Below are 26,878 nucleotides of genomic sequence, written 5' to 3'. Positions count from 1 at the left end.
AGGCTTTTGTATTTCCTCAGAGAGGGGCAAAGTTTACAGGGGGTAGGATGGGGTGAACGAAAGAGAGAGAACTCAGCAAGTACTGTAGGTGGAGGGTGTAGTTCATCATAGACTTCAATCACAATGGCTTTCTGTTCAATATTGTGAACTGTTATTGAAGAGTCGTGCCACAAATGGCAGACAAATGAACACTAACCTTGACAGAAATTAAAGGAAAAGATTCCTGAGTGAACCTCACAAAAAAATGTCTGTCATGTTTCACTCCAAAATAAAACAAAAAAGAGAGAAAGAAAATTATTTTTCATAAACAAAATGAAGCAACATTTTTGGACCATTACCTTACTATTTTCATGATGTAGCAAATTAGCTCTAAAGAAATATTAATAATCAATCATAACTTGTTATAATTGATTATGAATATTTGGATCAGTTAATAGAATTAACTTAATGTAGTAAAATTAATATTACAATTAATCCACCTGTTCGTCCCATGAACACTTAGTGTAAATTGTTTATTAATTCAAGAAATGTTAATTTCCTGGTGAGGGAAATGTCTTTCTTACTGTACAGTAGGGCTGGGTATTGACACAAATTTCACAATTCAATTCGATTTCGATTCACAAGCTTGTAATTCGATTCGATTTCGATTACGATTCGATTCAATATTGATTATTTTGGATATCAGGTACAATACATTGCAAATTTTCTCAAGGAAAACAAATCTCTTAACTATTATTGTAAACTATGGGAGTCAGTTGTAGCCTATAGGCTTCATTAGCCTACTATAATATTGAAGGTAAAAATGAACTGATTTGTATACAAACACTTAAAATACACTTTTATTTATTTTTATAATAATAAAGTTATATGAAATTATATACAAATTTAAATGGTGGCTGTCATAAAAAACTTTCCAGATTTATTCAAACATGCATTAAATATTGAAGAACATTAAAAATTATAATGAATATGTAATATGGTGCATATATTTAACAAAATGCTCCTCTCTAGAGTTAATTTTTCTAGCTGACTAACGAGTTTATGGTCACTGGATATGTTTTTTCTGAGGTAAATGTGACGTTACATGACATTGTTTACATGACATTGTCTTTCCACGGTTGAAACACTGATTGAGCGATTCCATGTGACATGATACTTACTTCGATAAGTTGTACTCTATCTTTTAACACACTTTCAGATGGTCATTCATGTTTATTTCGCACTGTAACTGGTATTATTAAGGCGGAAGAGAAGGTCATGTGCGCTCCGCGCTGCTGCTTCTCTTAAAGGTCCTGTATTGTGCCCCTTGTCACAAGATGTAAAATAAGTCTCTGATGTCCCCAGAGTGTGTATGTGAAGTTTTAGCTCAAAATACCCAACAGATAATTTTTTACAGCATGTTTAAATTGTCATTTTTTGGGGCTCAGAAAAACGCGCTGTTTTAGTGTGTGCCCTTTAAATGCAAATAAGCTGCTGCTGCACGGCACAGGGGGCGGAGCTTCATGAGCTGGCGCTCAGTCTCTCAGGACAATTTCATCTCACGGAATGATGATAATATCAGAAACTCTCAGTAACGGTGTTCATTTTGACCCGGAGTCGGACAATAATGCCTACAGAGTCAGAGTGCTGTATAGAGATGGAACAGGTATAGTTTAGTAGTTTAATTATGGTTATAACGTATTTGTCATCTGCTTGTATGTATCCATTATTAATAGCCTACAAGTCTGCTGTTTCGGATCAGGTCCGAATGATGATCAAACATATACTGATGAGTTTAATAAAGTTTATTGTACATCACACAAAAGATGAAGTGTCAGTTTTACTTCAGAAAATCACCGTAAGAGCTGAGTAAACACAGTAAGGTATAAGAAGTGCGCAAGAATTTCGGTAGAGTTGAGGGAGCATTTTCTTTAAAAACAAAATAATTCCACCTCGTCTTCAGCGGCTGCCTCAGATTTCGGGAGTAAATAGAGAGAGCTATGTGGATTAATACATCCAGCCACACAACACCTACAACGCTTGGGAGACATTCTCGTCAGTGCAGCAGCTGTGAACTCGATCAGGGCGGGTCTATGTTGAAACGGCAATGTCTGTCAACACTCGTGGGCGGGGCCTGTGCTTAGTGACGTCACTAAAACAGCATTCTGAAAACAGGTCGTTGGGAGACACTGCTGATGATTTATGGGGATTAATAAAAAAGGAGTGAGTGGATTTTTATCACTATTGGCTGGTTGTGTACACACACTGCCAACACACATTTATGTCCAAACAGCATGCAAAAGTGAATTTTGCATAATAGGGGACCTTTAAGCTGAGCTGCGCCAGAGCGATCTCACGCCACAGCGCCAAAACGGTAATTGGGCGTTTCTTCAACTAGGGGCACTTTTAGGCTTGTGAAGTTGAATTAAAAAAACTTGTTCAAAAGTCACGTAACACAGTCTCATAAGTTTAAATAATTTGTCTAGTTTTAAGGTCTGTAAGAGGACAAACTTAGATTACAAGAGAAATTGTTAATATTTTACATTTTTTCCGACCTGCAATGAACAAATGTCATTTCCACCACATCTCAATATATAGCTGTTATTTAAAAACAGAATAACTTATGCCACTCAAGAATTGTCTAAGATCATTTTTGTAACTAGTCTTATCAGTTTTTCCACAATGTACAATAATTATACATTTGTCAATGAGATAAATGAACTGCCCTAAGGACCAAATGGTGAACTGTAAACCTGTCACACTCTGAAATTTAATATTGGTTTGGGCAAGAGCTTATTAGAAAATAAATAACTTGAATTTTTATATTAAGTAGAGCATGATCTCGTAAATTGTGGATACATTTTTAATGTGTGATGAGAACTTTTTAAATATTTTTTAAAAATGTGTGTGGTGATGGAAATGACAGGGTAGTGGTGGAAATGACAATGAATTAATGTGAATGTAGAGAAACAGTGATATTTATTAGAAAAACTCTTAAACTCATCACACTCAGAAAACTCAATTCACAAAGTCATTAAACATAACAACTGTTTTTAGTGTAGTGCTGAGTTTGATGTATACAACTGATTTGTCTCACAGATGAACGGTTACAGTGCATAGGCCTACTGTAAATAACTGACACAACTGATGGCAAGGCAAAAATATAAGCAATAAATGATGCAACAAAATTTAATTTTCATTCATCTAAATGAAATCAATTAATATAAAAGTCTAATTTAGAAATAAAAATAATATCATAATATAAATATAAATATAAAAAGTATTGTAATTTATTATAATATTATAATATAAAAAGTATGACACAAATCTACTCTTGCAATCCATATCAATTGTACTTTGTAACCATAAATCTCATTTGCATCACATGCTGTCATTTCCACCATGAGGGCAGTGTGGTGGAAATGACATTTCTGTAGTTTTTTGTGAAAAAATGGAAGATAGCTTCACTGATTAGCTTTGAATTAATACTTAGCATTTCATGTATGCAAAATACTCTTATTTAACTTATTTTTTTTTACTTTTTAAAAACACCCTTGAAGGTACAGCATGTTTGGAAATGACGTAGAATAAATATATTAACTGATCAAGCAATATTTACCTTGATTTTTCTTCTTTTGTGCTTGATGAAAATTTAAAATTGCCTCCATGTCCAACATGTGCTCTGATGTCTCTGAACATTTCCATAGAAACCACCTAAACAATCTTTCACACATATTTTTTAAAGGGACATTACAGTGTTGTGGTGGAAATGACACCAGTACTGTGGGACAGCTATATTTTGTATAAAAAGTCATATTGATGGTGGTCTCACATTAAATACTATAATGTATTTTAATTATTTTACTAGTGCTTAATTTAGGTATATTAATAGTTACCAGATAAGTCATATTTGTAAACTGTATTTTCATTGTTGAAGTTAAAAAGTCTGGGTGTGGGACAAGGAGAAAACAGTGATTTTGACACCTATAAGGAGGTTGAAAATTATGAAAAAAATCATAATAGAAAGGTAGTAAAAAGTTTTTAAAGAGGTTTTATTGTTAATTTGAAAAAAAGAGGAATTTGTCCAAAATTATATGTATTTTTAAAAATATGACCAAAGTACATAAAAGTGCTCATAGTCTAAGAATCACCCATTTATGTTTATGAATTTCGTAAGAAAATGGACGTAATTTGAAATCTGAGACTTTGTTTCATATCAATAATAAAGCACAAAGATTATTGCGATTTATTGGATGGGATGCGCGCAACAATGTTCCATTCATTCATCAACTGAAAACAGGATGACTAATCGATTCTTGGGATTTAAGAATCGATATCGTTTCGTAAAATTGAGAATCGATTAAAATCGAGAAATTAATATTTTTTTTACCCAGCCCTACTGTACAGTACAGTACTACTAAGAGCATGTAGTCAAAATCTAAATCGTAAAATAAACTTTGTTGCAAGCAGAGAATCAGAACCAAGTATGTATTGTGCTCAAGTTTTATTAACTAAATCACAAACATAACTAAACTAAACAAATGGTAAAATGGTAAGTGACAGAATGAAACCGGAAGCAGGAAATGGAACTATGGAAAAGATCCATTTAACTATGAAAAGAACCATCAGCTTATCATTTTCAGAGCACCTCATTAAATGTATACTTGCATGGCCTTTGCAGTGAAACATATCGTGAAGTTCCTGAAGAAGGATTTTGATGGTCCCATGAGTCTCAATCGAATTCTTCGGCGTTGACTGAAGAATTGGTGACTTCTGTTCTGGTTGAGAGAGTCCTCTCTCTCCTGAATGAGCACATAGCTGGTTGTGGGTCAAGGCCTGCTGCCCTGGGGCCTAGTGTGGCCACGCAGGACAGCTATGCGAAAGTACCGAGAAGGCCAAGAGAGGGAAGGGCTTGTGTAGAGGCCATTTAAAGTCTGAGAAAGGTCCCACCTCTCAGGGTAGGCTCGACCAATAAGAAAGGGGGAATTTCCAAGCGGGAAATTTCGGTGTTGGGAGGATTTATGGCTCTGTCTCAAGTGTGGTTAGACATAGGCCTTGCTGTTTTTGTCCATTTATACTCAGATAGATATAACAAACACACACTGCATTCTATGAGAAGTGTGAGTCATTAAATGAGGATTAATTAGATAGGAGACACGATACAGGTGGGGTTACATTGACCATTGGTTCTATCATAAAATACATAGTATCAAAAACATAATAGTATAATAAAATAGTACATAAAAGACACTACACAAGACAGTAAATCATTCACACAGTGTCCTGGGGTTTATGTTCATTTACAGATCGGTTCGTCCATAAATTAATCTTGTAAAGTCTGTTTTAAGGGCTGTGGGTCTTTCCTATGGCCTCTGCTTTTTCCACGTGACCACATTTTTAACAGCAATAAAACCAACTGATCGTAGTCATGGTAACCAAGACCCTTTTTGCCCTTGTTGGGGGGATGGGACCATAGATCCCAGAGTGAGTTTTAAAGATTATTTGTTAAATATAACAAATAATTGTGTCTGATTTGTCTTAGTCGTTACAATGAAAAGTGTGGTCCTTCTAATTGTAATATAATTATATAAGGGGGATTATATATCTCTATTCTAAATATATAAAATAATAAGTCTAATTTCTGTAAATAAATTATGCATTGCCAGCATCTAAAATGAAGTGGATTTCAACACAAAATAGTTTTTATAAAAATGAATGGGAAACAGTACAGTAATACACTTTGAAAACAAAAAGCTAATAAAAATAATAAAATCTGCAGCAGATACATTTTCAGCTGTCATTATGTGCAATCAGTCTTTATGTCATAACTCAGCATAGACTAACATTTGTATGTTTCTGTTGTGGGCAGACACTAGCTTCTTCTTTCTCATATATATTAAAACTGGAAGCAGTGGCTATTCTGTATTTGGTTGTGTTTTATTATATGGTTAAGGTTAATGAGGTCTGCTTGATCTCTTCTCCAAAGGCCAGCTTGATGTTAATTAGGCCTTTGCATTCCCCTATATGTTATAATTGCACTACAGCTATTCTAATGGATTTTTTTAAGCAAGTTTCTCAAGTAAAAGATTTCTTGTCTAGAGTTTTGCAAAAACTTTTGATTAGTTTCAATTCAGACTCTAGATATAAATCTCTCAAAAATAATAAATGTTTCATTCACAGTTTAAATCCTGACCTTTACAATAGTGGATTTGCAATTTTACTAATAGCATAAAAATCAGTTGAGTCTGCTTATTACTTTACATATTTTACATATTTTTTTGTTTCAGACTGTGACTTCTTGGTAGGACCATTTTCTGTTGTACTTTGAGATCAAGGGCCCTATCTTGCACCCAGCGCAATTGACTTTGTACACCGACGCATGTATCATTCCTATTTTGCACCTGACGCACAGCGGACTTTTCCTTCCACAGACGCACGTCGGTAAATTAGGGAATGAACTTGTGCTCCCGGGGGTGGTTCAGTGAAAAGAGGTGGTGTGTTCCGGCGCAAACGTTCCCTGGTGCTATTTTGCAGTTCCAGAAAACAATTCCGCCACAGACCTAGTCTAAAGTCAGTGGCGCGTTATTCAGATGCTATTTTAAGGGCGCATGCTTGGCCATAATGTAGCGTGTGCACAACGCGCATACACTTTGCTTCTCTAATCTACACAGATGCAGCAGTTGCCATTTTTACAAACCATACATAATTACAAGGAAAAATATTCCACATGAGGGAAAACATTGTGGTGTCCATGAAGATGTGAAAAAATAGGCATAAATCTAGCTTACACATATGCCTGTTTAACTGAAGCTAATTTGGGTGAGTTTCTCCCATCCCCATACAATGTCACTTCTCTGTCTTTTACGGCCCTGACGAGAACGTCGGTCTCCTCGGCTGTGAACCGTTCCTGGCGTGCGCCTGGCAGAGCGTGCCTGCTTTTAAAGGGAATGTGAGATGACGCTCTGATTGGTTTATTTCACGTTACGCCCTAACCACACCTGTGAGTAATGTAGCTACTTCAGACCAACCCATTTTAGATTTGCGCAAGAGTCATTTATCCCGCCGGCACAATAGCAACAGCACTCGAGATCCGCCCACAAAGTTACTTGTGTTTCGCGTTTGATACTTGCGTTTCAGATCGTTAAAATAGGGCCCCAAATGTATTGGGACTATGTTTATAAGATAATGTGTTGTTGCATGTTGCTTGTGACGTTCATTACTGGTTAAGACAAAAAACAAAAATTAACACAAAAATAATGTATCTCTTGACATTGTACCATGTTGTGCCTGTTCAAAACAGTGTAAATTTGCCTCTTTTATGCTATGCAGTTGGTATTTGTTAATGATTAATGTGTGAGATGTTATTTATGAGTAAGACTTGTGTAATTATATTGTACTGAGTAATACTATTTACCTACATGTACTTACTATAGGGTTACTATAGGTTAGGATTAGGGTTAGTTGAATGAAATTATGCATTGTTTATAGTTATTACTATAGTAACTACATGTAACAAGGACACTAAAATAAAAATAAAGTGTTTAATATAAATAAATAAAACAAATTATTTTTGGGTGAATTGTCCTTTTAATGTGACAGCAAAATGTACAGTAGTTGGCCATTAACATCTTGGACTAAACTTAGATAAAACTCAACACAGTTGGTTAGTCATTTAGAATTACAATACAGTTCAATGAAGAGCAGTTCCCTGATCGTTCGGTATCTTTCCCGCTCAGCCTCTCTGTGTTGTAAACCCTGGACGTCATGATTGATAACCCTGTTAAACTGAAGGTGTTGCCCATAGAGGGAACACCTTGGCCCCACTCCCACACCAAGGTTATTTATATAAAGGAAACCCTCCATTACTCCAACTCTGACCTTACAACACTTATTTCTCCCAAGGGACCTATTTCTCCCAGCCATCAGTGTGCCTAATCAACAACTGCAACCGTGACACTCACGACCCAGCCCGTCTGCATCCCTAACCTGGTCTTGAATGGTGGCTGGAGAATTCTAGAGGACAGTCAGCTTTAATTAACCAGCAGGTCCCAGACAGAGCATGAATCACCTCACTGCAGTAATAACTTTGATAAGCAGTGGGATTTGAACACTGCAGGTCTCCCATCAGCTATTTTTGTTCCTGTTTTCTAATTAAACAATGGAGCGAATGGAGCGGGGTATGCCTATGGAGTTCACAAAAAGTGCATTTGTAGCACTCAGTTTGCTGATGACTTAAATTTGGTGTGTTAGATGTACAGTACTATAAGATGCTTCATTGGTCTTTGCTGATGCTTGTTGACAGACAGAACTCTCAAACAGTCAGTGTGCAGTTGTCCTGAAAAAAAAAAAAGATTTGTTTTAAAGAATAACCTTTATCTACTTCATCTTTTTGTTCTTCATTCTCCTCCATTTAATTGGAATAACATAAAATCTGGACTTTTTGCTTTAAATTCATTTAAGCTTAAATTGATAGTTTACCTCAAAAATTAAATTTTATCATAATTTACTCAACTTTGCATAGTTCAGAACCTGTATAGTTCAGAACCTGAATGTTGTCCCCCTCTGTGAAACATATAAGGAGATGTTTGGCAGGATGTTAATACTGCTTATTTTCATTCCATGAAAATGTACGTAAAAGAGCAATATGAAAGTGGTGCAAATGAAATTCTGAAGACAAGCACATGTTTTTTTTTTTTTTTTCATGCAATGACAATGAATGGTAACTAGCGTTCAAACTTCAAAAAGGAAAAAAAAGGAAAAAGTGTAAAAAATATATTTTTTTTACAATTTGGTAATACTTTTATGTTTTGGCATCCTTTTGAAACTTGAAAGCGTCAGTAGTCCCCATTTATTGTAATGGTATGTAAAAGAGTGACCAGCATAGTCTTCAGACTTTCTTCTTCACAGAAAAAATAAGTTCACATGTATATATAGAATGACGTTGGTGAGTAAAAATTTTGGGGGCAACTATTCCATTAGGAATCAGTAAATGTTTGGTCAAATGCCGCTGACGTACGCTGAATGATAAAGAAATGTTCTTCCCTTTGAGTTGTTGCTGTCTTTGATTCTGGCACATAACTGATGGAGCATGACAGGCACCTTACTGTAAAGAACACTAATTGTGTGTCAGCTGACAGGTGTAAAACCTGAAGTTTCAAACATACAAGGAGGAGCAGTAACAAGATGCTCTGAATTGTCTGTTTGGAGGAAGATTTGGAACATACAAATTGGGCTGCATCAAATGCAATGAAATGGAGAGAGCGAGAGAGGTGCATCCCGCCCTCACAAAGGTTGCTTTTTATTTGATTGCGACAGCTCGGCTAGGTATTCATGTGGCACCAGCAACATCAGAAGAAGTAGGCCACCACACCTTCAGTACATTGACAGTGCTGTTTTTATGTTCTCCATACAAGAGAAATAGGCATCACATCACAGACAAGTCTTGAAGTAGACAATGGATGAATTGCACAAGCAAGCTTTCAAACCCTGCTATAAAAGCAAGTTTCAGAAAGCCAGGAACATTTTTAGATGAAGTCAAGGGCCCTGAGAAAATGGAGTCACCTCTTAGTCCCCCTTCAGCCGAAACACCCGAGGGAAAACCAACATCGAGAAGCTGAAAATGTCAGACTGCTTTTTCATGTCCCATATTAGTCATAGAGGCTTCTCAGTGAATTCTGAGCTGTGATCCCAGACCAGCAGACAGACCAGACTGCCACTGTCCTTCTTTCACCTTTCTCCCTCGAGATATACTGTAAGACACTAAGGACATTTCCTGGAGCTCTACAAGTCCTGTATGACTACAGACTACAGATTTCCAGTTTTGACAGACAATTTTCAATTCATTAGCATCTTGAAGGTGTGTATAGTTTGAATCGGTAAAAGGAATATTCTGGGTTATTTTGTGTATAAACAGCAAGATGCTGTTTTTTACCATTTTTAATCAGTAATGGGAAATGCATTCTTTTTTAAAGAAATTGGTACTTTTATTCTGCGAGGTTGCATTAAATTGATGTATTAAATTGGCAGGAAATACTTTTACATAGTTTACATAAATGCTGTTTTTTTTTTTTTACTTTCTATTCAAAGAATCTTGTGGGGAAAGTTATCATGTTTTCCTCAAAAATATTAAGCAGCACAACCGTTTTCAAAACTGATTATAATAAGAAATATTTCTTGAGCACCAAGTCAGCATATTAAAATGATTTCTGAAGGATCACGTGACACTGAAGACTGGAGTAATGATGCTGAAAATTCAGCTTTGCCATTGCAGGAATAAATTACATTTGAAAATATATTAAAATAGAAAAGTTAAAAGTTTCACTTTATTTTGATGGTCAATTTAACACATTCTGTTGACTATTAGTAACGTTGCATTTACATGTCTACTAACTCTCAGAGCGTTAGCAGATTATTAGTAGACTGTTAGGCTTAAGGTTAGAATAAGTTGACATGTTGCAAAGTTACTTTAGTAGAATGTCTGTTGGAGAAGCATCACAATAAAGAGTTAGCAGATATTAAGCAGACAGTCTACTAATACTCTAATGATAGTTAGTTGACATGTAGTTAAAAAGTTATTTTTAGTCAATAGAATGTTCTAAAGGGACCATCAAAATAAAGTGTTACCAACTTAAATGTTATCTTAAATTATACAAATATTTCACCATATTAGTGTTTTAACTGTATTTTTGATCAAATAAATACAGCCTTGGTAAGCATGAGAGACTTCTCTTTAAAACAATAAGAAACAACCCCCAACCAAAGTGGTAGTGTACAAGGAAAGCCTCACAGTCAAGGAAGACAGCAAAAACGTCTCGGTTACGTATGTAACCCTCTTTCCCTGAAGGAGGGAACGGAGACATTGCGTCAGAGACTGACAAATGGGGGTTTAGCTAGAGAGCCCTATCACCTTCGAGTTATTAGAAAACAAGCCAATGTTATGAAAATACCATGGGTCTGCAGAATTTGCATCGCAAACTCCACCCCACCGCATGCGTTTAAAAGGAGTCGTGAGTGCAATCTCGCATTATCATATTATGGCAGTGGCATGGGGACGTAACGTCTCCGTTCTCTCCTTCAGGGAACAAGGGTTACATACCTAACCGAGACGTTCCCTTTCAAGCTCCAGCTCCTTGTCGTGAGAATAGCACGAGTGAAGGGCCAGGCTAACGCAAGAATACACTTGGTAGCATATCCCAGATGGAATATGTGACACAGCGCCTACCCGCAGGGAGGACTTAAAATACACATATTACCCGAGTACGGGATGCATATGGAAAGCTCAGAGGTATCCAGCCCGCAGGGTGGAATTGCCCAACCGGGGAACCATGCACATGGAGGCACCTAACCGATCACGAGGGCTGACCAACCGGGCATGTATTCTGGTGATGGCATCAACAGTGCAGGAGGAACTCAGGATCTATGGAGAACTCATCTGAGTAAAATAGCACACGTATCCAGTCCATGGAGTGGAATGGCGCAGCAAGCAATGACACAGAGCAGGTCCTACTTACTGGCTACTGGGAGCGAGTACACGAGAGGACACTGGCTCTACACGGAGATTGTAGAATCTCACGAAAGTGTTAGGTGTCGCCCAGCCTGCAGCTCTACAGATGTCTGTTAGCGAGGCGTCATGCGCTAGAGCCCAGGAGGAAGCCACACTCCCTAGGGGGCATGGCAGGTCCTGCGCCTGTTAAGCCAAGACAATGGCGTCCACTATCCAGTGAGACAACCTCTGCTTGGAGAGAGCCTTTCCCTTCAGCTTCCCACCATAACAAAGAGCTGGTCTGAGGTCCTGAAACACTGCGTTCTGTCTACGTAAGCACGAAGGGCGCGTACTGGTCAGAGCAGTGCCAAGACTGGGTCTGCCTCCTCCGAGGGCAGTGCTTGCAGGTTCACCACCTGATCCCTGAAAGGAGTGGTGGGAACCTTGGGCACATATCCAGGCCGGGGTCTCAAGATGATGTGAGAGTTAGCCAGCCCGATTTCCAGGCACGCTTTGTTAACCGAAAATGCCTGCAGGTCCCCTACCCTCTTGATGGAGGCCAAAGCAACCAGGAGCGCCGTCCCCGCGGCCAGCTGTGTGCTAGTGCATCCAAGCCGAGGGTCCCCTCAGTCAGGGAGTAAAACAAGCGGCAGTGGGAAGTGTCTGGGGAGGCAAACAGATCTACCTGTGCGTCGCCAAACTGTTCCCAAATAAGCTGAACCTTCTGGGGATGGAGTCTCCATTCCCCACGATAAAGCCATAGTCGTGAGAGCTCGTCGGCTGCACGATTCAGGTCTCCCGGGATGTGAATGGCTCAAAGCGACCTCAGATGCTTCTGACTCCATAGGAGGTGTAAGAAAAAATGATGTCGACGTCGAAGATCTCAAAAATTAAGTTTATTACACCCGGAACTTTTATTGACTAGGGGAGTCAGTTCTTTCTTTAACAGTTTTAGGGTGCCGCCCACCGTGAGGCCAGCGGCTGGGGAAGGAGAACAAAAGATTCTCCCCCGGCCCTACAGTGGTCCTGCTACCAGCTCCTGGGAAGAACTGCGCCCTTGCTCCGAGCTGCCTGTCTCAGGAGTGCTGCTTAGCCTGGCTTTGGCAGGTTTAGGGGCGGAGACGGGCTGTGCCGCCTTCCTACGACAACCTTCCTGCAACCACCTCCTTGCTTCGGCCCGGGTGTACTTCAGCCTCCCGCATATCGGCCAGGTTAAGCCACAGATGATGTTCCTGAACCACACCGATGGATATCACCTGACCCAGGGATCGCGCAGTGACCTTCGTCGGTGGCAGTGCGCAGCTCTTGCATGAGCCCCGGGTCAGCCCTTCCCTCGTGCATGTCCCTGATGGACCTGAAGGATGGCCATGGCATGCAGGACGGAGGCGGCCTGTCACGCAGCTCTATAGGCTTTGGCCACGAAAGTGGACTAAACCTACAGGCCTTGGAGGGGTGTTTCAGGTGGAGGCACTCTGGGGACACAATTGCATCGCCACAGCACACTCCACCAGGGGGGACCCCAGTGTACCTGTTGGCCGCCGCGCCATCGAGGGAAGAAAAGGCAGAGGACCTCCACGACCTGGTGACCTCCTGATGCACTTCCGAGAAGAAAGGTACTGGGGGTGGATGCTAGCGGGTGCCAGTACGCGCCATCCACCGGAGCCCCGAATGAAACACTGGGTCCCCGAGAGGAACCAGGCTCCTCCGGAAGCTCCACGGCTTGCGATGTGCAGGGGGGTGTGGCCCGAGGAAGATTCGTCGGGTTGTTCCACACCGTAGCCCTCAGATCACCCAGGCCACCAGCCAAAGTATCCCCTATCGAGGAGATAAATTGTGGTGTGGCAGAGGGGACTCTACCTCCACGGAGGTCATTGAGTCTCGATTTTAACACCGCAATGGTCATGTTCCTGCAATGAGAACACAAGTCATCCACGAGCGCTGTCTGAGCGTCATTAAAGCCCAAACACGCTAGACATCGCTCGTGAGCGTCAGGTGGATGGTCCATGCGCCCACATCCAGAAACACACTGGCGAGACATCTTTAAATGTCTCTTTTAAAGACATCTTTTAAATCTGTGATGCAAATTCCGCAGACCCATTACCATTGGCTCGTTTTCTAATAACTCGAATGTGATAGGGCTCTCTAGCGAAACCCCTATTCGTCAGTCTCTGACTTAACTCGTAGTGACTAACTGAAAGGGAACTGAAAATACAGTAGAGGGGATTTTTATGTATAAAGACTTAAATCATGAATTTCTTGAAAACGACTTTGTTTACTTTTCATATTAGTGTTCCTCCTTTTAATAAATAAAAAAATCCATCCATCCATCCATCTTCTACCACTTATCTGGGACCGGGTCGCGGGGGCAGCAGTCTAAGCAGGGATGCCCAGACTTCCCTCTCCCTAGACACTTCCTCCAGCTCTTCCGGGGGGACACCGAGGCGTTCCCAGGCCAGCCGGGAGACATAGTCTCTCCAGCGTGTCCTAGGTCTTCCCCGGGGTCTCCTCCTGGTGGGACATGCCCGGAACACCTTCCCGGGAAGGCGTCCAGGAGGCATCCGGAAAAGATGCCCGAGCCACCTCAACTGACCCCTCTCGATGTGGAGGAGGACCGAGCTTCTCACCCTATCTCTAAGGGATCGCCCAGCCACCCTGCGGAGAAAGCTCATTTCGGCCACTTGTATCCGGGATCTTGTCCTTTCGGTCATGACCCACAGCTCATGACCATAGGTGAGAGTAGGAACGTAGATTGACTGGTAAATCGAGAGCTTCGCCTTGCGGCTCAGCTCCTTCTTCACCACGACAGACCGGTACAGGGACCGCATTACTGCAGAAGCTGCACCGATCAGCCTGTCAATCTCCCGTTCCATCCTTCCCTCACTCGTGAATAAGACCCCAAGATACTTGAACTCCTCCACTTGAGGCAGGAGCTCTCCACCAACCTGAAGCGGGCAAACCACCCTTTTCCGACTGAGAACCATGGCCTCGGATTTGGAGGTGCTGATTCTCATCCCAGCCGCTTCACACTCGGCTGCAAAACGTCCCAGTGCATGCTGGAGGTCCTGGTTTGATGAGGCCAGCACGACAACATCATCCGCAAAGAGCAGAGATGATATCGTGTGGTCCCCAAACCTGACCCCCTCCGGCCCCTGGCTGCGCCTAGAAATTCTGTCCATAAAAATTATGAACAGAACCGGCGACAAAGGGCAGCCCTGCCGGAGTCCAACATGCACCGGGAACAAGTCTGACTTACTGCCGGCAATGCGAACCAAGCTCCTGCTCCGGTCGTACAGGGACCGGATAGCCCTTAGCAAAGGGCCCCGAACCCCATACTCCCAGAGCAAATAAAAAATATATAAATATCAATTAATGTATTAGAGAAGCATTAGTGATAAAGTGATTTATTAGTCGCTCGGTATTGTCAATGGGTGGTTAACCATTTTTGCTTTCAGTCTATTTTGTGTGTGTATGTACCTAATTCACCATATTTTGTGGACAAATTTGGGCCAAGTGACCTGACAAAATCTCCCATGACATACTCATTTGTAAAAATGCTATAAAATTAATGTAAAGAAAGGTTTTTTTTTTTTTTAAGCGTAAAATGCAGAAAGTTTTGCTGGGTTACATGTGGCAGGTTAGAAATCTATGGTATAATGGGGATTTAATAGTGTACAAGCCATTGGCTTTTTTAAATGACTTTACGGCAATCCAAACAGAGCCCTAGCAGGGTTAAGGACGGTTTTATTGCCAATTACAAAAACTGTTACCTTCTATTTACAACATACACAAGTCTAAGGAACCGTTGTCGATATATATCTCTCTGGGCAGATGAACAGCCTCTGGACACACAGAAAAAGAGAAAATCTGTTCTCAGATAATCTCTTCTTGTATGCCTTTTTGCCATTGTCTTTCCAAAGGCAAGCTTTATTTTGAAGATTGTATGTGGCACGGGGCCACATTGTTCCACATGTGGCCGTCTGGCTGTCAAACCCGGAGGGAGAGTGTCTCTTTTTTATGTCTCTGCCCATGAACCCTGCCACATAATCTTTCAGTCTTTCACCTCTCTACTTAATAGACCATTTCCTATTTTATTTCTTCTTACTCTCTTTTGCTTTCAGCGATATGACTAGTTGACTAGTGTGAAAAACGTGGTCTGTAAGGAAGGCAAAAAACAGATTTTGTAACAAGGGGATATTCTTGGCCTACCCTAAATGCTTTAGCTGTATTTAATGTGATAAAATATTACTACATTTTACTTTTATTAGATACATGTATCAGATATATCAGTTTAATGCTGTTGTAGACTGGTTCCGCTCCCTCTAACTTTATTAAAGAGGAGTTTAATCGCTTTTACATAATTGTTATTGACTATTTGACTATTTGACTTGACTATTTGGCTGCTCCAAAAGATGTGGGATTCTTTCTGTTGGTCTTCCAAAAGGTCCTTCCTCTGTTCTCATTTTCTCTCCCCTCTTCCTAATTTTTTCCTCTCGTTTCCATTTCCTCTCTCTCCAGATTTTTTTCCAGTTTGAGATTTTCCACCCACCCACAAGCTGTGTTCATGTATTTGGACTGTCGACTGCACTTTGCATTTTATCTACATCTCTTTGGTGTGTCTTCTCATTGTTTTATAACACATAAATGCACCCAAGCAGTGAGTGCTTATACAAGTCTTGACACTGCAATTAAAGAGAAATTGGCCCTCTGTCATTAGTCAAGTTGGGTATTTCATCTGTGTGTGTATTGCTAATAAATTAGAGTTAAAGGTGCAGCATGTACTTTTTGTGGCATTAGGGGCATCAAATTTAATTGAAAAAAATAATTATTTCTTCCAAATATGTTTCCCTAAACACTGACTCCACCCTGCCCTGTGTCTTCAACTACTCTCACTGCTCTTCCACTACAGTCTTATTATTGTATATTTGATTTTTATTGCAAACTATTCAGATGTATATAAATATATGTTGTTTCAGAGTGTAAAGAGACTATACTCAGTTACATCATTTGCAATGCTTCTTGGAAGTGGGTGGTCACTGTTGAGCACTATTCCCATGATTCCTGTTTCCATGGTAACAGTTACTTCTCTGGTTGGTGGATCTCCTTCAGGATTGTGGGTAGCGTAGTTTTACCAGGAATTCCACAATAATACGTATTTATTTATTTAGTTGACCTAAAGCGTGTTATCACACAACCTCGCTTGAACTTCCCCTTGTTTTCTGCAGAGTAATTGATTGGGTTTTCTTTTTCTTTTAAATTATAGAACAAAAATATGGGTATAAAACTGGTGTGGACCCATCTTATAATACAAATGTAACTCGCTAAACAGCAGACAACTCAATAGGCAATACATATTTCACTCATCTTAATAAAAAATGCAGGTTATTATACAAATTTCACTTGCTTTTATTCGCTTTTAGTGAGAGGGTGTTTTGAGAAAATATCAGTGTATTGAAAATAATATACATTTATTGTAGCAAAGCTGTTTCTAATAAAATCATGCTAGGCAGGTGTAGTATAAATATATATTAATAAACACATTCTCATTTTGTCAGTGGGTTATTTTCATATTCTGTTTGCTTGCTTATTTGTTACTGCCATGGCTTTAATATGTTGTATTTTGTACTCAGAGTCCAATGATATCAGCTCCACTGACAACTGTTTATCTAGAATGCTGTCTTCCAGACAAATGACCCAAACGATTATGTCTTATTATTAGTCAGTGTTTCACTGGAAGAAACTTAGCTGTGTCGGATTAAGAGTAAAGAGGCTTTTGAAACCTTTCAGTGCTATTTATCAGTAATATGATTTAATTTGATCTTTAAAATAAGAGAAAAAAAATACAGTTACAGTATTCCAGATATCATGCTTTTTGGTAGGAAAACTTCTTTATAATGAAGTTTGGATTTAATGAGGTTGTTCGTCATATCAAATACCTACATTATAATTCATCCAGTGTTGCAGCTTTATAAGAAAAAAACACCTACAGTACCACAGTCTCAAATATAGACAGATTTCAAGGGCAGCAGTCAGGTGTCTCAATCTGGGTTTAAATTAAGTTATTTTTCCTGCCTCATGTTCCTGGGTCTGTAATGGGCCTGAGATGTGTTAATTTGGCCTGCTGAGGGCTCAGGGAGTGAGGGTCCATTTTTGACTCAGTCCTTACTACTGTGATTAAAAGCTTCCATCATACAAAAGTGGAGAATCAAGTGGAAAATAATGTTCTTCCAGCAACTACACTCAGTATGAGGATGTGGTCAGCCTGCTTGTTCATAATGGAGGATATACATCCAGAGACATTAAAAGGGAGAGGAGATGGACCACACATATAAAAATGAATGGCAGAAATCGTAATGCTCAGCATGGCGACTCTAGGAATGGAAGAAAAAGTTGACTGCACTGACTGAAAGTCTCATATGGACTTTGTTTGCATGTGGCTAAGCTAACAACAACAACACTGTGTTTGCTCTGTCTCACTAAATGCATCTGATCTTTTCTCTCATCTCTGCAGAAACTGATGCGATCTTCAGTTTTCCACATGTTCATCCTCAGTATGGTGGCGGTTGACGTGATTGTAGCTGCTAGCAATTACCACAAGGGCGAGGACCATAAACTCACCAATGACGAGTTCTACCTGGCTGAGGTGAGACCTGTCAAAACTGGCACTTAGAAATGGCCCTGGACCTTATTTTCTTTTATGTATTTAAAAAAAAAAATGTTTATGTGTTGTGTACAGCAATGAGATTGCACTGAAAAGTAATTATTGTTGATTATTAAATATTTTAATAATATATGGAATAAAAAATAAATGTATTTTTTCACTAGGGAGTATTTATCTGATTCCTAAAATGGATGCCCCAGATGTTACTAGTCACACCCTGATCACTTTTCATGCTAGGTGCTACGAATGCTGCATAATTTGAATCCCACTGTGAAAGTCTTCACGGCTTTTACAGATATTCATTGGAGTGTCAAGATGCTACTTGATAATGAACATTTGAAAATGATACATTTCTTGTCATATTTTGCATTCTAGGGTTGGTTTTCTGCTCTTTCTTTGTCTTGGCAATGTGTATTAGTTTTAAAAGACACAATTTTACACTGTTATGTCATCTGTTGTGAGATGGGCAAAATAACCATATTGTTATTGCACTCAAATGCGTCAGCAGATAAGACTTTTGCTGAAAGCTCATATAAACATATCCTCATCATTTTCTGTCGCCTTAAAAACCCTGAGATTAAATCAACTGAGTGACAACGTGGGCGCAAACAGCTTGTGGGCAACACTCCATTTTAACTAGTGCCGGGTAGGTACGTATGTGTGTGTGTGTGTGTGTGTGTGTGTGTATATATGTGTCCTGTTTGCCACGCACTGCCTCTGCAATCAGTATGCAGGTGGCACAGTGGCCACCCGCCCACTCCAAGCTGAAAGACGGAGATAAGGAGGAAAAGGCACCCCGTATATTCACAGGCCGATCCATCTCATCATTAATCCACACTGCTCTTTATTTGGATCAGACCAAATGGGGGAAAACTGGGGAACACTAGTTTTGTGTTCTGTCTTCTGTTGACATTCCTGTGCCTAAATGCATCTCACTATGATTGCATTCCTACAGTATATACTGTATCTTCTAAATGAAAAGCAAAGTTATTGTGAATGGAATTGGTTCTTCAGCCTTCTTTGTTTGAATGTCCATGTATTCACATACAGTACATATTCCCTTTGCAAAAACCAAGGACTCTAGGGACACTTAAAATGCAATCACTAAGAAATGGGGCACACAAGGAACAGCTCTCCATTATCATACTTCCTGCCTCTTTCTGCTGTTTTCAGGTCGCCTTCACTGTGCTGTTTGATTTGGAGGCTCTGCTGAAAATCTGGTGTTTGGGATTCAATGGCTACATCAGTTCCTCTCTACACAAGTTTGAGTCACTGCTTGTAGTGGGAACCACCCTGCACATCTATCCTGATCTTTACCACTCACAGTTCACCTACTTCCAGGTTAGAGACAGTTATTGATCCAAAGATCATATAGAAGTAGTCATTGCTGAAATTTATCATGCAAGTATTCAAGCAAACCTGCATACATGTTGCCTAATACTGCCTAAATTAATCTATGGTGTAGCGTTGGAAGCTTAGGATGTGAAACCAATAAAAACACTGGTCATTTGAGAGTAGAAACTCATGTTGACTTGATTTAGTTAAATTTTTCATCAGTACTGTCATCTACCAACATGTCAACATGCTGAATTAAGACAAAACTGCAGTGTTTGTAAATCAATAAGCTCTCTATCATCTTTCGATAGCACCCTATCTTTTATGTCTCATGTTAATAATGTTACCTGGTCTGCTTACTACCATCTTCGAAACATCAACCGTCTGCATCCCTTCCTCACGCCTCACTCCACTGCCATTCTTGTTCATAGTTTAGTCACTTCTCGTTTAGATTACTGCAATTCCCTTTTGTTTGGCCTCCCGCATAAAACCCTCCATAAACTTCAACTGGTCCAAAACTCAGCTGCTCATATTATCACTCGTACCCCGTCTATTAATCACATCACTCCTATCTTACAACAGCTCCACTGGCTCCCCATCATTTACCGTATCAACTATAAAATACTTCTCCTAACTTTTAAAGTCATTCATAATCTTGCCTCTTCATATCTTTTTGACCTCCTCCATATACCCACACCTGCTCATACTCTTAGATCCTCTTCTTCCATCCATTTTACTGTTCCCCGTGTACGCCTTGTTACTATGGGGAGCAGAGTTTTCAGCTTCTCTGCTCCTCAGCTCTGGAACTCACTTCCACCGGATCTCCGTAATATTGATTCCCTCTCACATTTTAAATCCAAACTCAAAACCCATCTGTTTAGAACAGCTTACTCCCTCTGATCACAACTGCATTGTCTTTTTTTAATTGTATTGCATTTCATTGTTTTTACTTAAATATTGTTATTGTCTTGTTGATGATGTATGGTGACCTTGAGTGTCAAGAAAGGCGCCTATAAATAAAATGCATAATAATAATAATAATAATCTTTCAAACTGCTCAGATTAATTTTCAGATATAATTGACTCTGATAGCAGTGTTTTGAGAAATTACGCACAGAAAAGTTTATTTTTTATTTTAGTGAGACCATGACATGTGTAGCCAGAGCATTTGTAAAAGGCTCCTTACATGAGTGCAGCACCTGCTAGATTCTGAGATGCTAATCATGCACTAATGCAGGGTAATAATAATGCATACTGGTGGCCATGGCGGAGCTGTTTTCATACATCTCCAGGCAGCTGCAGGGAATGGGAATGGATGAGACCCGCTCATGTTGACAAGCCTCATTAATGACACAACCTGCGCTCTCCCTCCAGTTTTCTCTCGGCAGGAGGGGTGGAGCTCCAACTGTGAATATTCATATCTGGGCTGATTATGAAGCTGCCATGAAAAAAAAAAACCCCACATGATTCACCATGAGCAGTCACCATGTTAAATTTGATTTGGAAATGGCATTCTATATTTTTCCATCATTAGTGAAATGAATCATTGTCGCAAATAGAAATGTCTGTCTTCAAACTCCTATTCTAAAACTTTTTGAACATAATTACTTCTTTGTATTATTGAATATTCTGTAATCTGTTTTTACATCTTATATTTACATTTTCATTTATGTAATTTATGTATATTGTAGACATTCATTTCCCGAAGAAATTGTATTAGCCCCATTGTATTAGCGGCACATAACTGAATTGAGCTGAGGTCATAAGTTTACATACAGTACACCTTGCAAAATATGCAAAAAGTTAATCATTTAATAAGCAGTTTTAAAGACTGTTCAAGCTCCTTACTAGAAAGACCAGTCATGTAGTCATCCCTTAAGTGTAAAGGTCAAACTAAGCCTTTGAGTTTTGGTTTGCCATATACAATAAGTTACATTTATGTTTCTAGAGTGCCTAATTAGTACCTGATTTCCATTGGTTCTTAAACTACACAGTAAGAAATCTCTTGTACATTAAACAAAGTGTCCCTGAATTAAGTTCATCACCTTCCTTGGGAGAATTTTGTGTATTCCCTGGGAATCAAATTTACTAGCACAATACTTAAAAAATTCTGTGATTTGAAATAATTCAGAAAAAAAATCAAGATTATAACTGTCGCTCAACACCATTAGATATTCACTGTGACTTTAAGTCTCTCAAGTAACAAAACCCAAAAGAAGCACATTTGTTGATGGATTTATACGAGCGTATGGGACGCTCAAGGGGTTCAGGAGTAATGCAGTCAAGATGGTGGTGTGTGTCTAACAGGTGTTGTGCCGAATTCCGACCCCCTACCAAATTATTACCCCCCTAGTTGAAGTCAGTACCTGATTGCCTAATCTGAACCCCGCCCCTAATCCTAATCCTAACCCCTCCCCCACAACTAATCCTAAACCTACCAATGCTAGGGGGGTAATAATTTGGCGGGGGTCGAAATTCGGCACAACACCTGTTAGAGAAACACGAGAGGGAATCCCAGTTTAACTTGTTTATTAAAAGGAGTTTTGTACATGTTACTTCACAAATGTGTGGTCTATAATAAACAGAATAGAAACAAAGAAAACAGTTCTAAATATATCAGTAAATGATACAAACATTCAGTTATTAAGTAATATATAAATTTACATACATGGGTTAACTGCGTGCTGATTATATTAATAAAATAATAAAGTAAACAATGATACGCAGATTGCACGATCGTTGCGTATGCTCAATATTACAGCAGCAAACATACATCAAATTCAACATTTTCACACAATATTGAACAAACCGGGTGATCTGTAACTAGGAAGTGACTATAATATCTTATAATCTAATATAACTACAATCAGATTTTGAGCTTGAAAATTATATGAAAATGCTTTGGTTTCACTTTGTGACGCAGTTTAAAATGCGTTCATTTTATGAGCAAATCTCGACATTCAGAACAATAATATCAATTACAAAGGCGAAATATTGAAGCAAATGGATCGATATCCATTCTCTGTTCTTGATCAAAACTCAACCTAGCATCAATGCATCATTGGTCGAATTTGTTGTCACCTAGAGTAATTAAGTAATAGCTAGAGCAACTATGCAATTTGTTACAAAGTTACTCTTGGAAGATTCCAATATCAACATTTGCTCATTCAATATCAATGAAACAAACACCACTATGCTCCGTAGCCCTTCTTCTTGTGATAGTTTTCATGATGGTATTTGTGCCAAAATTGTGTAATGAGATGTTTCGGTGGATATATTGGTTAGTTAGTGCTTTGAAAATTTTATTTATCATTTCAAGATGCATTTTAAGCAAATATTAAGTAGGAAATACCTCAAATTAAATCCTTCCTTCTTTCCTGCAGGTTTTGCGAGTGGTCCGTCTAATAAAGATCTCCCCAGCACTAGAGGATTTTGTGTATAAAATCTTCGGTCCAGGGAAGAAACTCGGCAGTCTAGTGGTGTTCACTGCCAGTCTGCTCATAGTGATGTCTGCCATCAGTCTGCAGATGTTCTGCTTTGTAGAGGACTTGGATCGTTTCACAACATTTCCACGGGTAAAGCTCCCTCTTTCTTGATACACTGAATGTAGTTGTGGATCAAAAGATGAAATGCTAAAACAATTTGGTCTTGGAGGAACACAATTAAGTTCTTGAAATCTGTGACATTTGATTGGAGATTGTGGTATTCTAACAATCTTTTGTGTGATTTAAATAGACGAGATGTTAAAATACTTCGAAAACACAGAAAAACACAGGTTAAATCTAGAGATTTCAGAAACCAGTGTGGACCAAAATATCTCTAAATATATTATAATACCTAATTTGTCAGTAGATGCAAGACTCTCTTCCAAGTTTTTTGATACTATGTGCTCATGAGAGGGGTTCTCATTAGTGGTGTCTTTTTATCCTCCGTTATTAGTGGGACTCCACTGATCCCAATGCGTACTGGGATTTGGAGGGGCTCACATAAACAGATGCCGCTCATTTCCAAGGCGGGTGGCACGATAACCATTGAAGATAATGATGTTTACCCAGCTCCCTTGTCAATAGACCTGTTGTAAAATTATCTTCATCTGCAGTCACTCAGAGACAGTGTGACTGTAACCAGGCTTGAGACCAGCTGAGTTTAGACCTTCATTTGACTTCCATGGAAAAACGACCATGAAAATGTGGTCTCAATACTCTGTAGGAGTCTGAGACCTGGGGCGCACTGTTTTTTTTTTTTGCATCCATTTCAGTGAATGTTGTACTCTGCCTTGTCTTATTTTTGTCGCTGCATTGTTAGTCAAAAATCCTTGTATATACATGAGAATATATTTAGGAAAAGCAACAAAGGCAAAATTGTTACTCTGCTTTGTTAGTTTTCAAATTTACATTTTGTTTGGGTGACACTTTTCAGAGACAGGACAATTGATGTCATCTGTCAAATTCATGAATGTCATTTGTTATGCCTATTAACTATTAAAGGAGTCATGACCTGTAATTTTCACTTTTCCACGAGAAAAAATGTATGTTATGATTGCCTAACGATTATACACTGGCCGGGAAGCCGATATTTAAAAGTGAAGCGTTTGTTTACCCCTGGGTTCGTCAACCAGCCCACGTGCACACGCACTCAAATACGTGATGTTAATTTCTGCGCCGACTTGACGTCAAGTCGGCGCAGGATATACCATATATGGACACCGCAGACCTATGCTGCAGGAAGCCCGCCCTGCCCCTCTCCCCCTCATATTCAGTCGTGCGCCGCCATTACTGAATTCCGATTCGAAGTACACACTCGACCGTGAAAGATGCAGAAACATTCACAACTTGCGCCATGATGTCATTTTGGAATGATATGCTGAAGCGTTACCTGCGGTGTCAACCCCCCTCCTTCCTGCCACCAATCAACACGCCCCTCATTTGCATTATTGCAATGACCGTCCACGACAGCCAAAATATCGCATCAGATCTCGCGAGACAATAATGCCTTCAGAAATAATGGTCAGAGGAGCTCTGTGTTTATTTTTTTTCCACTTTTTTCCCCACTTTTCTTTTTTAGAAGGGCCTGAAAGACTATAATAGAGCGTGGGTATCCAAGGTAATACTAGGTTATGACTCCTTTAAAAGTCTAGTTCAACTAGAAATAAAGTTTTTTTTTTCTCCTTCATGTTGTTCTAATGGCATACGAATTTCAGAATATCCAGACTGACTGGGGCTGCTATAAGTTGTCTGACTCGTATGAAGCCATAGCATATTTAAATTTAACTGAGTTATTTGACTAAGTATTTATAAGGAAGGACGTATTGTTGATCTCTGATAAAAGAGAAATAATAAAAGAATACAGGCTGATCATTTCTCTGTTTCTATCCTGTAGGCATTTATGTCCATGTTCCAGATTCTTACTCAGGAGGGTTGGGTGGATGTCATGGACCAAACGCTGGTGGCAGTGGGACAGATGTGGGCTCCAATCGTGGCCATATACTTCATTCTCTACCACCTCTTTGCCACACTGGTAAATATGATTTGTTGTGCTTTTTCTGTAAGATAAAACAAAAGGGCTTCGATAGAGTGCTGCAATGATGACGTATTTTTGTTGGCCAACCCGGAAGTTAGCATCACTCTTGTTCTCTCGACAAAAGCCCAATATGATTTTTCCATTGGCTTTTCGAATATTGACAAAAGTTTATGATACTTTTATTCATCATAATAATCTTCACAAATGAACTTTTATATATTTTGAAGCCTAAATACAATTGCCATCTAACGTAACGTATCTATAAATGACTATAAACTAACTGCACTACATTGACATTACTTCATCTCCACCATTAAGCTTCCAACAACTTGTTTGAGTTAGAATAGTTTGCAAGAGCACGATTATAAACAATGAGGCTGTGAAAGTGGACTAGCGAGTTCGCCGTCATGATGTTTGATGTGCCCGAAACCTCTGTAGTCCAATTTAGCCACTTGTTAGCAACAGTATAGACTTTAAAAAATCACCGATGTATTTTATGTTGTAGAATAAAATGTGAGAATATCTTGAGCTTGTGTTAACCACAGACCTTATTTCAGCCATTTAACCAAAAACCCATTGGCATCAGGACAAAAGTCTAAAATACTAACTTGTTTCCAGGTTTTGGCCTACAAAAATATGTCACCCCTTCAGTACTCTATTGCACTGTGTTATCAAAATATAATTTTATTTGAATTATCTACTTTGGAGCAACTACACTGACCCATACTATATAATGGTGGTACAGACATACTGTATGATATAATGGTGATGTACAATGGGGTCTGAGACCACAATGAAAATCTGGGTTTTAAAATGTAATTCTGGAAACTAATCTAAAATAAAATTAAATAAAATGACAGGTGACGTATCAGCTCACAATTGTTGCTCTGGCATCTAATTCTGGAAACTAATCTAAAATGAAATAAAATAAAATAAAATGACATGTGACGTATCAGCTCAGAGTTGTTGCTCTGGCATCTTTGGTGCAAGGTAAAACTATGAGAGCATGTGGTCATGGGATTTACACAGGGTTTACATTTACAAGATAGCTGGCAGTGTGTGATGGAACATGTCTGAAGCCTGTTCTTCCTCATCACTTTTGCCATTCATTTTTGGCTTCTTGTAAAGGTCCCCAGTTCTATGTTTTCAGGGACACAGTAGCAAAGCAAATGCATCTAAAATTAAGACAGCTTGTGTTTGTGCCGGTGGGAGCCAACCAGACTATTAGAAAATGAATCATCCTTCATCCTTCTTTCCTTCTCTTGATCTTCTGGCTTACCTAGCCATCAAGAGAACATATTCAGAGATCCTGCAGCAGGTTGAATGTTAGTGAGAGCAGTTTTCCAGCCTCTAATGGTCAGTTTTGTGGGGTTTGAAAAGATGTGGCACTCTAGCTGCTGTCTAAAGTACTCAGGTACTTAGTGAGTGTGAATAAAGGCGATCAGTCTGTGTGTAGGACTTTCTGTAGAACAGAAATTGAGAACTGCCTGCTATGTTAAGCAGAGACTATAAGGACCTCAAGGGGGAAATCCTGGTTTGTTTTGTGACTATCAGACTGCTTGTAGCCTGAAAAACTGCCTGATTCAAGTAGTGTATGGAGTGGACATGGTTAAATTCCTGTGCTGCCTCCCAGCCATCAACAGAAAGAAGAGGAACAATACTTGCTTAGGAAATATGACAGTGAAGTGCCTCTAAAAACATCCTAACACACATGTATTTTCCAGTTGTCACACCTGACATCACACACTCCCTTCACCCATATTTTTATCTTTAAAAAACACGTCTTTGGGGCTTTTCACAGCCACATCACGGCCCCTGTCATTCCCCATTACAGATATTACAGGCAAACATTTAGCCATTGGTGACTTGTTGTTGATGTTTTTTTGTTGTGGTTGTTGTTGTTT

At 39.4% G+C, this 26,878-nt stretch overlaps 1 protein-coding gene across 5 annotated transcripts in view; it reads left to right on the top strand.

Moving 5' to 3' along the window:
* The window catches only part of nalcn (sodium leak channel, non-selective), a 128,996-nt gene that overhangs the window by 20,741 nt on the left and 81,377 nt on the right, over positions 1–26,878 (top strand). For all 5 annotated transcript variants that reach the window (XM_084121522.1, XM_084121519.1, XM_084121518.1 and 2 more), the window contains 4 exons: positions 17,970–18,101; positions 19,293–19,460; positions 22,838–23,029; positions 24,834–24,971. In XM_084121522.1, the coding sequence (XP_083977648.1) occupies positions 17,970–18,101; positions 19,293–19,460; positions 22,838–23,029; positions 24,834–24,971 (630 nt within the window). The remainder of the gene's footprint in view (positions 1–17,969; positions 18,102–19,292; positions 19,461–22,837; positions 23,030–24,833; positions 24,972–26,878) is intronic.

This window comes from Abramis brama, assembly GCF_963993115.1.
Source record: "Abramis brama genome assembly, chromosome: 8".
Classification (NCBI taxonomy): Eukaryota; Metazoa; Chordata; class Actinopteri; order Cypriniformes; family Leuciscidae; genus Abramis; species Abramis brama.
Note: the sequence above shows the minus strand (reverse complement) of the source record. Positions and strands in the feature narration are given on the sequence as shown.